Source organism: Callorhinus ursinus, unplaced genomic scaffold, assembly GCF_003265705.2.
Source record: "Callorhinus ursinus isolate GAN/ISIS: 27379988/994484 unplaced genomic scaffold, GSC_fseal_2.0 scaffold2, whole genome shotgun sequence".
In the NCBI taxonomy this organism is placed as follows: Eukaryota; Metazoa; Chordata; class Mammalia; order Carnivora; family Otariidae; genus Callorhinus; species Callorhinus ursinus.
This window is the reverse complement of record NW_027397064.1, coordinates 57,480,813-57,496,101: the sequence shown is the minus strand read 5'-3', so window position 1 is coordinate 57,496,101 and position 15,289 is coordinate 57,480,813. Positions and strand designations below refer to the sequence as shown.

Sequence of the window (15,289 nt, the reverse complement as noted above, 5' to 3'; positions counted from 1 at the left end):
TAGTATATTTTAGAATTACTTTCATAAAATTATGAATTACACTTGCTGATTATCTCGGTACTCTCCTTTTGGTTTCTCTACAGTTTTTAGATTTTTTTAATGGAGTAGAACTTTTTACTGTTGTTGCAGTGCTGATGGTTTTCCAGGGTTGCATGAGTTTTTCCACATTTTACCCAGCTTGGCATATATATGTCCTCTCAGGCTTCTGTGTAATCAGAGTTTGACTTGAGCAAGATATCACAGAGAACATGGGAGTGTTTAATTGTTAAAAATAGTGATAATAGAAGAAACGAGATTCCCCAGTCTCTCTAGCCAACAGCTTCTCTCCTGCTCTCACTTGAAAAAATGACGTGGCCTTGAGGTGAGGCAGCTCCATACGGGCCCTGCTGTTGAGAATTAGTTCCACTGGTAGCAGGGGCAAGGAATACAATGTCATGTTAATGGTAATGTACCAGAGTGCTGATTTCAAAGTCATGGGAGAGTGGATTGCTGTCGCCAGAAATATTTTATCCTGTGCTGCAGACAATTATGTTCATCACCAGTAACTTTGGGCTGCAAGCACGTTATCTCAGTTGACAGTGAGAATAAATTAGATAGTATCATTTATGTTTGATGTATCTGAATTTTTATTGTTCTTGTTTGGAGAAATTGGAACCAAATTATTTGCAAATATGTCTTATGTTTAGGAGAGCAGTCTGTGGTGTTCGCGGATTGGATAAATTAATATAGTGATTACATGTCATTTAGGATTTGGATTCTTTTCTAATAACAGTTCTGTGTTAGACAGCCTCCCCTGAGTCCATCGATATTAAAATATTCTGTAGTCATTCTCTTTACCTTTAGATAAAATTACTTTGCAGATAGATGATTGATAGATGCACATATACACATACATAAACACATACATATGTACGCATGCATGCATATATATTTAACTGTTGATTCTTTAAAATTGCTAGAAAATGAAATGAAAAAATGATTACTATATATGATCTGGCATTGTTCAGAATTCTTATTGCCAGCCTTTATAAATGTCTAAATTCTGTTTACTTGAACTTAGTTTTATTTTTTATTCTCCTTCAAAGAATGACTCAGAAATACCCACAGAATATGCCATATGTTTGGTTGAAAATCTTTAATTTAACGAACATATAGTGATTGATCCCAAGCCCCATGTGGGGCCACAAAAATAAATAAAGCATGGTCGCTTCCTTCAGGGAGTTAGAGCCACTGGACAGAGGCAGACATGAGAACACAAGTGCATAAGTACAAGTCATGGGCACACGTGGTTGGGAGAGTGTGGCATGAGGAGGTGAGCTTAGGAGTTCTTCAGTCTTGAGTTACAGTCCCAACTCTGCCACTGACTCACCATGTGAAGGTGGACACATTAGTTAAGCTTCCTCCTCTGTTTCCCTCTACAGAGCGAAGGTAATAGTAGTGTCTTACCCCAGGGGCTTCCAGAAGGTTTAATGAAAAGATTTATCCCAAGTGCTTAGCCGGTACTAAGTACCTGGTATGTACTCTGAGGAGACACATGGGGGGGGGGTCTGTGCAGTTCTCCTTGGGGAGAAGGGGAGGGGTTCAGAGCCAGCCTTGCAGAGGAAGAAATGCCTGTGTGCACTCCTGATGGAAAGAAGGTGTTACCCAGGTGGAAGGGAAAGAATATTCCAGGCGAAGAGCATTGCATACATTAAGAAACAGAGTACCAGAATTTTCTCTTTTGAGGCTAATTTCATCAGATCTGAAATTAAAAAAAAAAAACTTTTCATTATTTTTAAAACTATACTTTGTGGGATCCCTTTCAAAGTTATCAAAACCTGGCTTCCAAGCTCCAGGTATTTTGGGGACCCAACAAACATCATATTTTTTTTTCTCTAAAACTTGATCTTTTTAAAAATGTAGATGGGGAATTAGTTTGAATTTACCCCTATTGGTACCTCCCAGTATCGTGCCTTCTTTTTTAAAAAATGACACATCTAGATTGCTAATGTCTTTAGAGTCTATTGTTCACTCTGATCTCCAGCTCCTTTTCTGCTGTAATTGCCCAGTCAGTGCTCCCACATTTCTGTGGTTCTCCTTTGTTTCCGCCCCCACCCTCTACACACACACCCTTCTCTTGAATGAATCACTCTGCAAGGCTTTCTATTGAATTTTGTCCTTTTACCTTTTTCATTTGTCAAGGTCATTTTCAGTTTTATTCCACTTCTCCTAAGAGCCAGCCATCCCAACTCAATTGGATATCTTTGTCAAATTTATAAAGAACGCTTTTGAGTCCATATTCAAGGCATTAATAAGCATGTTAAATCTAGCAGCATTCAGCAGAGGACCTAACCTTGTGGAATTTAATTTGTTTGTGCTAATTTATTTGTATACATCATAAAATTATCCCATCTGGACATGAAAAAATAACTTAGGAGAGCATACCATAAAAATACTGGGTAAAACAAGAGCTAAGTCGCTAAATTACTATCTGTGATGCTTTTCATTTGCTTGTACGTGAGAGAAAAGGAAGGTGATAATTTTCTATCTCAGAAGACATTAGTATGACTGAATTGGTACTTACTCATGGTTATGTCCGTGTCCCCAGATGTGCATCAGTTTCTGCCCCTGACACTTGATAGCCCGAGACTCGACACAAGTACATCACTTACCTCCATGACTTGGTTTCCTCATCAAGGACATGGTGATTCCTGGGGTGCCTGGGTGGCTCAGTCGTTAAGCATCTGCCTTCAGCTCAGGTCATGATCCCGGGGTCCTGGGATCGAGCCCCACATCGGGCTCCCTGCTCCACGGGAAGCCTGCTTATCCCTCTCCCACTCCCCCTGCCTGTGTTCTCTCTCTCGCTGTGTCTTTCTCTGTCAAATAAATAAATAAAATCTTAAAAAAAAAAAAAGAACATGGTAATTCCTGACCTACTACAGTAAAAGGATTGTTGGGAGATCGAATAAGATAAGGCATGGGGAAAATTCCAAAACTCCATAGTGCTCAAATCTAAAACAGATTAAGTTTCCCTGGAGTTTGATTCTAAACAAGATCACACCCTCGTCTGTAGTCTCAGCTCCAAGACATCTCTCCAGGCTGGATGGGGGATCTCTGAGGTTGGCCAGTGGGTTCTGATTTGTTTTTGTTTTGTTTTTTAATATTTTACTTGTTCACGTATTCATTCATTCATTTATTTATTTAGAGAGTGCAACAGGGGAGGGACAGAGGGAGAGGGAGAGAGAGAATCCCAAGCAGACTCCACCCTGAGCGTAGAGCTCCAAGGGGGGCTCGATCTCATGACCCTGATATCATTACCCAAGCCGAAATCACGAGTGGGACGCCCAACCGACTGAGCCACCCAGGAGCCCCCAGTGGGTTCTGGTTTAAGTGGAGCTTGGTTCTGGGGAAGCATTATAGAGGTCCTCTTGAATCCTGTTAGGACTTAGTCCAGTCCTCAGTTCTAGGAAGACTTTAGGATGCCAAATGGAAAGTCATTCATCTTAATATCAATATAATTTGGCTCAGCCAGGAGAATGAAAAATTCCCATGTCACACCACGTGCTCACTCAGTGCTGTAATTTGATAGCCTGGTTCCAAACAAAGTGAGGAAACCACACCCAGAGTTGACTACAAAGATGGACCAGGATAGAGTAAGAACAGGAACGTGAAGATAAGCTGGAGAAGAGGCCTGGCCTGTTTGGGGGCACAGCGGAGCATCATGGCTGTTTTCATGACCACTTATCCTGGACCTTCTAGTTTTAGGGTATGTGAAGTTTTTAAATATGTTTCACCAATTCTCCCAAAAGTGTCAAAGTATTGCAATGTACGACTGCCTAGTAAAGGAATTTGTAACATAAATGCAAAAATAGCTCTGTCATTCGACAAGAAATTTTTTTAAGTGACTGAAACAGGTAATGATGGGCCTTCTCACCCCCCGCCCCCTTTAGGTTTTGTGTTTTCTCTGTGCTATCTGGTTTATTCCGAAAAACACTTGGGCTCCCTCTGGTGGCCATCCCCGTGTTTGGGCACGTCTAGCCTGAGAGCTGAAGTTTCAGTGGCATGGCATGAAATGTTTGGATGAAAGCGGAAGTGGAAATATTAATAGTAGATGTTATTTTCTTTTGTAAAATGACTAGCACTTGGAAACCTCCAAATTAGTCGGCGTATCCAATTCATTCATTCATCCATTTATGTCTCCTCATCTAATATGTTGTTGATACTTGACTTTCTTGAAAGAAGGGGTATCTGGGCTGCAAGTCCATAGAAAGATACTGAGTTCCAATCCTGTACGTCAAACAGATTTTCCCAAGAAGTGATTCTATGAGGTAGCAAGTTTTTATGGAATGCTTACTGTGTCTTAGACCAGAGTTAGGCTTTGTGGAAAACAATTTGCTACTCACCATTTTTTAAAAACTATGAGCACACTCTTCTTTAACTGTTAGCTATATTATTTCTTTTTCTCCTTTAAATCATATTCCCATTATATTTTGCTCACAGAATTTTATCCTATTGTAATGTATTTTTTTCCAGACCAGGTTACCTCTTAATTGTCTCAATGTGTTAGTTAATATACAGATTCAACCACAGTAACAAAGGCTCCCACGTAACGGTGTCTTAAGAAGATAATTTTTCTTCGTGTTAACTATCCCAGTGTGAGCTGTCCAGGGTTAAATGGCACCTCTATGTTGTAATGTATTTTATGATCGAAAGTCTCTTATTAATTACCTTTTTATGCTTTCATGTGTCAAAAAGAAATATATAAATTTAAATTTTAGTATTTTAAAATTTCTTATGACTGTCTATTAAAATTTTTCTTTTGGCTTGAGTTATGACAGTAGTTGTACATATCTGTCAAAATTAAATATTTTATAGATTTTTTATAAACGGTTATTAAATATTAAAGCAAATTATTGGAAAGACTTCATTGAATGACTTAGATGCTTTTTAAAAAATGAATTCGCTATCTGTCTGCAGGGGGTTTAACATCAATTCTGTTCTTCTTCTTGGATATTATATACATAAGGGCTGGGGAAGCTCATTCACATAAATCAGTCGGTGAAAAGGAAATAGTTTTACATAGCAAGGTCCCTGAATTCTTCGACTCCTAGGCTGCTAGTGTGGTACCTCCTGGAGAGAGGGAGATGATGGGATCGTCACAAGAGGGATTTGAGGAGTGTTGCATTCTGGATGGATTTCAAAAATAAGAGTGATGGATTAAATGGGAGGTGAGAGAGAAGGAGAGGAGTTACGGATGACTTCAGGGTTTATGGTCTGACCGTGTGGAAGTATGCAGTCACCAACAACTCCCAAAAGGGAAAGCTGAGGATAAAGGGAGCTTGGAGACCCAGTTTGAAAGTCACTGTCACTAGAAAGCACCCAGGATTCTAGTTAGGCTTTTGTTCTGTCCAGTCAATAGTCAATGATAATAAACATCAGAGAGTGAAAATGAGATTAGATATTGGGTATTTATACTGAGTAGCATGTGCCTGGGGCATGAATAAAATTAGAATGTGTCTAAAAAATAAAAATAATGAGACAAAAATCAGCAAGCGTTTTATTAAGTTCATCTTCCCCCCTCTGTTATATTTTGTAGATTTTAAGAGAATTTATGTTTGTAAGTAAACTCTGTGTACAACTGCAGATATCACCTTTCAAATTAATAAAAGGTTGATTTATGGGCTATATCAAGTACAAATACTAAATGAATCAAGCTAACAAAGCGTCGCTTAATAAACATCCTTGGGGACCTAATTTAATGAATAGGTAGAGGGACGTTATTTGTAACTGAGCCCACAAATTATTTCTATATGAATCAGTGATTTTAAATGGCTATGGCCTGCTTAAAACAATTTGTTTTCTTAATTAGTTTAATCATTCTCTTTTTAGTTTCTTATACCACTAAATGAGTTAATAACCCCTTTTTCTTAAATAAATTAATCTTTCCAGCCTAGCCACAAATATCCAATTAATAAAGCTTGAAGAATTGAAATAATACCATAATAGGAGGAAAATGATCATATTTTATGTAATCCTTTTAAAATCAACTAACATTTATTAAGTGCCTACTATGTGCCATGCAGGCACATGCTTTGGCTCTAGAGATATGAAGTCCAGTAAAACTAATTCTTTTTTTTTTAAGATTTTATTTATTTATTTATTTGAGAGAGAGAATGAGAGAGAGAGAGAGCATGAGAGGGGGGAGGGTCAGAGGGAGAAGCAGAGTCCCCGCTGAGCAGGGAGCCCGATGTGGGACTCGATCCCGGGACTCCAGGATCATGACCTGAGCCGAAGGCAGTCACTTAACCAACTGAGCCACCCAGCCGCCCCAGTAAAACTAATTCTTGACTTCAAAGAGCAAACAGCCCAACAGCTTAAACAGCTTAGGAGCGATATCGGTAAATAGATAATTATATCAGAATGTGGTACTGAGAGAGGATGAGAGTTAGGCGCTAAAATTCTCTGTGCATTCTAAGAGCCATGTCACTTGAACACAAGGATTTCCGAGAAAATATTTCATTATTCACCCCTCAACATTCCCCCTCTTCACTAGAATGCAGTTACTAAATTACTGTCTGACTCCAGACTAGGTAAATTACAAGTGACAGAAATCCACATCAAGCCACCTCAAAAGCAAACAAGGGGAAGCTGAAGACTCACATCCCCAGTACACAGGAGGACAAATGTAGAGCTGACCCTCCGCTAATAGAAGCCAAAGGCTCTACTTCTTTCTGCTTTTCCCCAAGCCTGGAAACATGGCCTCCCCGGGTCCTGAGTTCTTCCCCAGCAGTTATAGTTAGAAAACCTCGGGGAAAGACACTGACTGATCTAGTGTGGGTAGGGTAGCCCCTCCACCCCAACTCTGAGCCAGTGTGGATGAGATACCACTGTGGGCTCAGGTCTGAAGATGGGGAGAAGTTCTGCGCCCAGAAGAAGCGGGGAACAGGAAACACTAGCTGTTCACCTCTCCTCCTCGGGGAGGCACATTCAGCTGACTGCTAAAAAATTAGTCCCCTTCCTCTAGTGTCCTCAGATAACAACATAATGCAATCAATATCTCATTTGGGGTTAGTCTTCATCCCTTGTTTATGTAGAAATAGGACAGAAGCACTTACGAGAATAATGTTGACATCACATTTTGCAATAGCTTTGATTGCAATGAGTATTGTGCTTTAGAAATTCCATGCATTCCATTCAGTCAGAAGCATAATTTCTTTTTCACTGCCTTCTTAACATGTATGATGTGGAAATTAACAAGATTTGATCTTGTTAAGTCTTTTGAGCTACTTAGATGTGGGTTCTGAACCAGTAGATGACATAAGCAATCCCATTTGTCCTAGAATATTACAGAGATTCTTCTTTTTCTTTATCTATTTGATTTTAAGTCTTTAAACCCTATGAGCCAAATTTACATTCAGATGAGTCATTAAAGCTTATATTGTGTGCCTAAAAGGAAATGTTTATGCCAAGAGTCTCAAATGAAGTCTAGTGAGACAGTGAATTTTTTAAATAATGGTTATCTTTTACTGATCATAAACGTAATAATGCTTATGTTGAATATTTGGAAACATAAAAGTATTTTTAAAAATTTCCCATAGATGCCACCAGCCAGAGTTCTGTGTGTTTCTATATTTAACATACAGAAACAAATATACATATAGAAATAAAATTTAGTTCATACCGCATAGTTTCATATTCTACTTTTTTTAATCAAGTTTTTTAACAGATCTTTTTATTATCTAACATTGTCTCAACCATATTGGGAATGAATTTCCTCTACAATGATTTTTTTTTCAATTATCTATATCTTGTCAAGGTTAGGTTTCATACCATCCCCTTCCTGTTTCTGGAATTATTTTTAGTTATCTTGCTGTTGTTCTTCTTTCATTTTTGACGTTCTAAGATTCCCTCTGGTATTATTTCCCTTCTGTCTGAAGAACTTCCTTTAGAAATTCTTATAGAACAGGTCTGCTGAATATGAATTCTCCTAGATTTTCCTTCATCTGAGAATGTCTTTATTTTACCTTAATTCCTAAAGGATATTTTCACTGGATAGAGAATTACAGGTTGACAGTTTTTAATCTTTCAGCATTTTTTTCATGAACCAATATTGTTACATTTGCATTAACCAAAGTCCATTGTTTACGTATCTCCTTTGTTTTTGTGGGGTTTTTTTTTTTTAAGATTTTATTTATTTGACAGAGAGAGATAGCGAGAGCCAGGAACACAAGCAGGGGGAGTGGGAGAGGGAGAAGCAGGCTCCCCGCTGAGCAGGGAGCCCGACGCGGGGCTCGATCCGAGGACCCCAGGATCATGACCTGAGCCGAAGGCAGACGCTTAACGACTGAGCCACCCAGGCGCCCCTCTCCTTTGTTTTTATGTGGTGTCCTCTTTCTGTTCCAGGATCCCATCCCAGATATCACTTTACATTTAGTGATTATATCTCCTTAGGCTCTTTTTGGCTGCTATGGTCTCTCAAGCTTTCCTTGCTGTTGATGACTCTGACAGATCTGAGGGATAATGATCAGGTATTTTAGAGAATGTCCCTCAATTGGGATTTGCCTGATATTTTTTTCAAGATTGACTTTGATTATGGATTTTTGGGGAAAGACCACAGAGGTATAGTCCATTTTCATCACATCATATTAAGAATACATACTGTCAATTTGATTTACCAGTGGCTTTGATTACCTAGTTAAAGTGGTATTTCCCAAATTTCTCCACTGTAAGGTCACTCTCGCCCCACCCCCTTTCCATACTGAACTCTTTGGAAGGAAGTCATCATGCACAGCCCACACTGTAGTGTAAGGAGTTATGCCCTACCTCCTTGATAGTGAATACCTACATAAATTATTTGGAATTGTTCTGCATGGAACATTTGTTTCTCCTCTCACATTAATTAATTAATTAATTAAGTCAGTCAGTCATTTATTTATATCAGTGTGGACTCATGAGTATCTATTTTATACTTTGGGTTATAATCCAATACTATTTATTTTGTTTCTCGAATTGTTTCAGTTTTGGCCATTGGGAGATCTTTTGGTTGGCTCCTGTGTTTCCTTAACGTACTCCCATGATTGTGTTTTGTTTTGTGTTTTTAAACACTTCCTTACTTTCTGACACAGCTAGATGCTTGTATATTCCCTGCGCCATCTTAGCAATTGCCATTGTGCCAAAGATTCTTGGTTCCTTTTATTGAAGAATGGTATTAGAAACCAAGATCTGGGTGGTAGGTGTTCTTGTTGCTACTGAGATGCCATTGCTTTTACACCCCTTCAGCCAAGACAGCAAGGAAATATATGTGGATATACTAACCTGTGCATATACACAAATCTATAAATATTTGTGTATATATCTATATCTAGCTATTTAGAGTTCACATTCATTTCTTTAATTCTAATCCATTCGCACATGGATCAGTCCAGTCTCCTCTCCTTGCTTATCTGTAACTTCCCACTCCAACAATGAGAAATTTGACTCCCACTATCTGCCATCTATTTTTCTAATTCCAGTATATATATATATATATAGTGGTTTCAGACTGATTACCTGTAACCCATGAAAAACATACTTTATAAACTAGAATAGAGTGCTCATGTACAGATTATTTTGCCTTTAGTCTTACATAATCCACTCATTTTGAAATTATTTAAGTCAACACCTTCCCCACCTCCCTCACCCCACTCCCTTCAGTAAGGTTATTTCATGCATTTGTAAGATTGTCAAACTCTTTTTGCCATGGTCTGCATTCTATCCTGGGATTCCTAACTTCCTGATGATTTTATTTTTTTTACTCTGAATATATTGTTTTACTCTGAATATATTGTGCTGTAAAGTTCTGTGGGTTTTGACAAATGCGTAGTGTCATGTATCCTACAGAATAGTTTCACTGCTCTAAGAAATTTCCCATGCTTCACCTGTCCATCACTCCATATCTGAAGCTCTGGCTATCACTAATTTGTTTATTCTCTGTATAATTTCACCTTTTTCAGAAAGTCAAATAAATGGCACGATATAGTAGGTAGCCTTTTCAGACTGGGCTCTTTCACTTAGCAATATACATTTAAGAGTCCATATTTTTGCATGGTTTGATAGTTCATTTCTTTTATCACTGAATAGCATTTTTTAATTTTTCTTGCCTTGTTGCACTAGCTAGAACATCCAGTATGGTGTTGAATAGAGTGGTGAAAAAGGACATCTCTGTGGTTAGGTTTTTAGTGTAATCATTTTTACCATATATTTTAACTCTTCCATGACATTATTTGGCTGTAAGTATGTGTATATATACACATATATATATATGTATATAGGCTGCAAAATATCCCCTAATTCGGATGTATCATCACTTATTTTTAACCATTTATATAGTGTTGGATATTTTGGTTGTTTCTAATTTCTCTATTTAGTTTTATTATCTTTGAAATAGAGAAGAAAACTATCCAATTCATGTAAATTATTGTGTCAAACAAATAAAATAATCCATGGAAAATTCTTATGGCCATATCTGACAAAAAATTAACACTTGATAAAATGCTTTTTCAGTTATACTTATTATTAAAGCTTATGAAAAATATGTGATTAAGGGAATTAAGGTAGAGCCTGTGTTTAGGAGCAGAGATTCTCCTTATACTTTATGGAAGCTGGACTTTGGTGCTATACCATAGGAGTAAACCAACAAGGAGCCTGGAGCCAGACTGCTTTGAATTCAGAGGCTGGCTCTGCCATTTCCTAGTTATATGGCCTTGAGCGTTACTTACCGTCTCTATGACTCAGGTTCATCATCCAAAGAATGGGTTGATAACAACAGTACCTACTTCCTAAGCGCATCATGATGAAATAAAAACATGCATATAAAATTTACACAGCACTGTACTTGGCACATAGTGTGCACTCAGCAAAAGTTATATTCTTTTGATTATAAACAAGATAAAGTTGATTTGCCTCATTTATATTTCTGGTAATATATTTTTAAATTTTCTTCACCCAAACTCATCACTACCATCTCCCTTCTTCCTTTCTAATATCAAGATTCAAGGGCCACATTCACATTTTGTTCTAAAGGAGATAATATTTTTTCTGCTCTCCTTTTTCCCACTGATCCCCACCTTCATTATGTCAACAATTCAACTTAAGCATGCTATGCCAGCTTCTGTTCTCAGCACTGGGGAATAAAACAGAGATGGCCCTCCCTCAAATAAAAAAAAAAATAAGAAAGTAAACAATTTATTACAACTAAAAGGAAATGCAAGATGCCCTGAAGCAACACTGTCCAATAGAAATATAATGCTAGCCACATATGTCATTTAAAGTTTTCTGGCAGCCACATTTTTTTTAAGGTTTTATTTATTTATTTGACAGAGAGAGACACAACGAGAGAGGGAACACAAGTGGGGAAGAGGAAGAAGCAGGCTTTCTGCTGAGCAGGGAGCCCGATGCAGGGCTCCATCCCAGGACCCCGGGATCATGACCTGAGCCGAAGGCAGACGCTTAACGACTGAGCCACCCAGGCGCCCCTGGCAGCCACATTTTAAAAAGTAAAAACAAACAGGTGAAATTAGCTTTGATAATATATTTTCTTTATTCCAAGATATCTGAAATATTCCCTTTTCAACATGCAACCAGTATAAAACATTATCAGCAATATATTTTACACATTTTTTTTCTTGTACCTGGTCTTCAAACTTCAGCAAGTGTTTCACACTCCCATCTAAAGTCAGACTAGTCACATTTCAAGGGCTCAGTGGTCACCTGTAGGACCCGCTAACAGCTCTACCAGCACCTCATAGAAGGCCTGGCACATCTTGCTGAGATTGAAGGATGAGGAAGTCAGGAAAAGGGAAGAGAATGCATGTTAAAGGCAGAGGGAATGGATTGGGCAAAACCTCCAAAATGGAAGAGTTTGATGTATTTGAGGGATTGGAGAACATTCCTAGCAACTGGAGCAAGGGGGAGAATGGTAGAAATGAGGCTGGAGAGGTAGGCTAGAGGCAAAAGTAGGAAGAGGCTTTTAAACAGCATTAGGAAGTCTGGATTTGTTCCAAGAAGAATGGGGAGCCATTAAATGTTTTAAATAGAAAAGCGACATGATCAAGATTGGCTCTTTTTAAAAAATCACCATAATTCACAGGGCAGATGGGCAAGGGCGTGTTCCCCAGAAGACAGTGTAGGGTAGTGGCTAACCAGAGGGCTCATGTACCAGAGTTGCCACCTGCCAGCCATATGACCCTTAGCCTCAGTTTCATTACCTGTGAAATGGGAATGATAAGAGTATATTCTTCAAAGGGTCATTGTAAGTATTCCATAAGATAATTTGTGTGACTGACTTATTTTACTTGGCCTAATACTCTCTAGCTCCATCCACGTTGTTGGCAATTGGCAAGATTTCATAAGTCAGTCAGAGAAAGACAATACCACATGATTTCACTCATATGTGGAATTTAAGAAACAAAACAACAAGCAAAAGGGGGAAAAAGAGAGGGAGGCAAACCAAGAAACAGATTCTTAACTATAGAGAACAAACTGATGGTTACGAGAGGGGAGGTTGGTGGGGAGATGGGTAAAAACTTAAAAATAAATAAATAAATAAATAAATAAATAAATAAATAAATAAACTATTACCATATGACCTCCCCCCAAAAAAGATAATTCATGTGAAGCACTTAGCACATAGCATTCAATAAATACTTATTCTTATCCTCCCCTGAGATTGGAATAGTCTCTTGTAGGATGAATCCCCAAACCTTCCTTCTTTCTCTTCTTTTCTGTACTCCTATTCTGGAGGACCCTAAGCAGATGAGAAGAGAAGAGAATGGAACAGCTACCCTTACCCCACAACCCCAGGTCAGAAAAGAAAACCAATTTCACTATCTTGTCCTTCACCCCAGTTTGTGATTGCTTCTATATCCTGAGAACAGTTTTCATATGAATTGTATAGTCTCAGAGTTTTCTCTGCTCTATACCTTCATAAAGATTTCCCATGGGTTCCTTCTTTAAAAATATTGTAAGATCACAGAGGCTTAAACTCCTAATGATAATTAGAGAGAAAGTAATTCTCAAAATGGCTATCTAAGTAAGAAAAAGCAATGATACTACCAACTAGTAACAGATCAGTTATTTATGGTGTTTTCAGGCATAGTGAACCACCCAGGACATTTGACTTAAAAAGTTTTGAAATAAGATAATTTAGTACAATATTAAATCACATGGAGAGTGTTTCCCTCACTTTTAGCCAAAACATGTCCCCTTCCTTCCTTCCTTCCTTCCTTCCTTCCTTCCTTCCTTCCTTCCTTCTTTCCTTCCTCCCTTCCCTCCCTTTCCTGGTACTACATCCTCCTCTACATTCTGGAGGGAACCCCACCATGTAAAAAGAATGAAACTTTCAGTATTTACTCAGAAGAGATCTACTTTAAAATGCAGTCTACCGGGGCACCTCGCTGGCTCAGTCAGTTAAGCGTCGGACTCTTGATTTCGGCTCAGTTCATGATCCCAGGGTCTGAGATCAAGCCCCCGTAGGCTCCTGTGCTCAGCGGGAAGACTGCTTGAGATTCTCTCTCTCTCCCTCCCCCTCTGCCCTTCCCCGCCCCGCACTCTCGCTCTCTCTCTCTCTCTCTCAAATAAATAAATCTTTAAAATGCAGCCTACCATTTCTTTAATTTTAAGCTGCACCAAGCAGAGATTTGTAGTGATTCTAATGCCAGCTAGAAGTTGAGACAAGAAACCAGGTAAGCAGTGGAGTCCTCCCTTACTGTCTTGGGTGGGTGCCCAGAGCAGGCCTGTGTGTGCCCCCTATAGCAAGTCGTGACTACAGTCCCACACTTAGGCTGTCCTATTTCATGGCTGCAAAATGACCCTTCCAGAATCTGGACCCTCATGTACGGGAAGCAGATGGAAATGAGATACTTGGTGTTTTCTCTAAAAACAGCCTGTTAATCACCAAATTGACTAACTGACTAACTGACTAACCCCAGTCTGGCTGAAAGCTTTAATCAAGGGGCTGCAGTAGCTTTGCTATGTGCACCCGAACATTTCACCTTCCAAGAGGTACTGTGAAAATAAGTCCAGAGGGGGAGCTAGAATCCTCATCTTACTTCCAAAAAAAAAAAAAAAAAATTATGTCCACAGTTTAAGTTTCTAGTCAATAAAAGAACACAATAACATTTGATTCCTTCTCATTGTACTTGCAGATGTTTCAAGTATTTCTAAAGCCTTTCAAATTACTTTGAATAAAAAGCTGCCGACCCTGAGGTAGAAATGCCAGGTTTCTAAAGTATGATTAAGCCTCCATCAGCTTATTACTTCTCCAGTAATGGTAAGGCTTTAAAATTTGGGTTTCTTCTTCTTATGCACACTCCAGAAAATTAGAAAAATACAGAAAGGGAAAGGAAGAAAAATATGAGTGTAATGAAATGTTAAAGGTTTCATTTATTACGCTACTTATTTCTTTGGCCTTTTAAGATGTACAGTTTGTGTGTCTTGACACCGTCATCTGCACTACTGCAGCTTGATGATTAAAGAGAAAAAGAAAGAAGACTGTGTTTAGGGAATCTGGTGTATAAGCCAGCTGTGGAATGAACTGGTATCTTCACGTAGTACGTATGCTTTCCCGGCTTGTTTTCCTATTCTATAGGATAGGCTTTTCGGGACTTTGATGGTTTTTGTTTTGATGAGCTTTGTAAAGGCTCAAAAGTTTTCTCGAAAACATTAATAGGTTTTTGCTATTCCAGGAATTTTGCATAACATATGATTATGTTATGTTTGCATAACATATGATTTATGATAGCAACAAAGGTACTGCTGCTATCAGGTTCCTGAGCCCTTAAAGGTTATCAAAATCATTTGTATGTTCCTGGCCTGTATGGGTACTAAAATTGTGTTTATTATAGCTTTAACCTACTGGGTTGCTTGAGACAGAAAAAGAAATCTTTTAAAATTTCCAATCAATACCGACAAATACACCTACATGCAAAGACTGTGTAAAAAGTCAATTTAGTGCATGATTTTCAATTCCAAGTGTAGGACAAAGAACTCTTTTTTTTTTTTTCATGGTAATTATTTTACCTTTCCCAACTGGGAGTTACTATGCTATTAAAATAATGGCTTGGGGCATTTTGCAAAGCATGCATTTAAAAGCCAAGAAAACGTATTTGTGTTTTCCTGTTGAAAATATTTGTCCTAATTAATTAATTTGTTCCCCATTAATATTTATTAGTTTTAATACAGAAACCAATGACTATGTTCATATTTCTAGGACAGACTGCTTTCTAGACCTTCCTTGATGTAAAGGAAATACAAAGGTCAACTTGAATGTTTC

At 38.3% G+C, this 15,289-nt stretch overlaps 1 protein-coding gene across 16 annotated transcripts in view; it reads left to right on the top strand.

Moving 5' to 3' along the window:
- RAPGEF4 (Rap guanine nucleotide exchange factor 4) overlaps positions 1-15,289 on the top strand; it is a 287,935-nt gene that overhangs the window by 174,748 nt on the left and 97,898 nt on the right. Inside the window, exon 1 of one of the 16 annotated variants that reach the window (XM_073882454.1) lies at positions 3,614-3,745. The exons of 14 other annotated variants lie outside the window; for them this stretch is intronic. In XM_073882454.1, coding sequence (XP_073738555.1) covers positions 3,701-3,745 — 45 coding nt within the window. In that variant the 5' untranslated portion in view covers positions 3,614-3,700. Of the gene's footprint in view, positions 1-3,613; positions 3,746-15,289 lie in introns of those variants that run through there. One more of the 16 variants, XM_073882462.1, reaches the window with a different exon arrangement.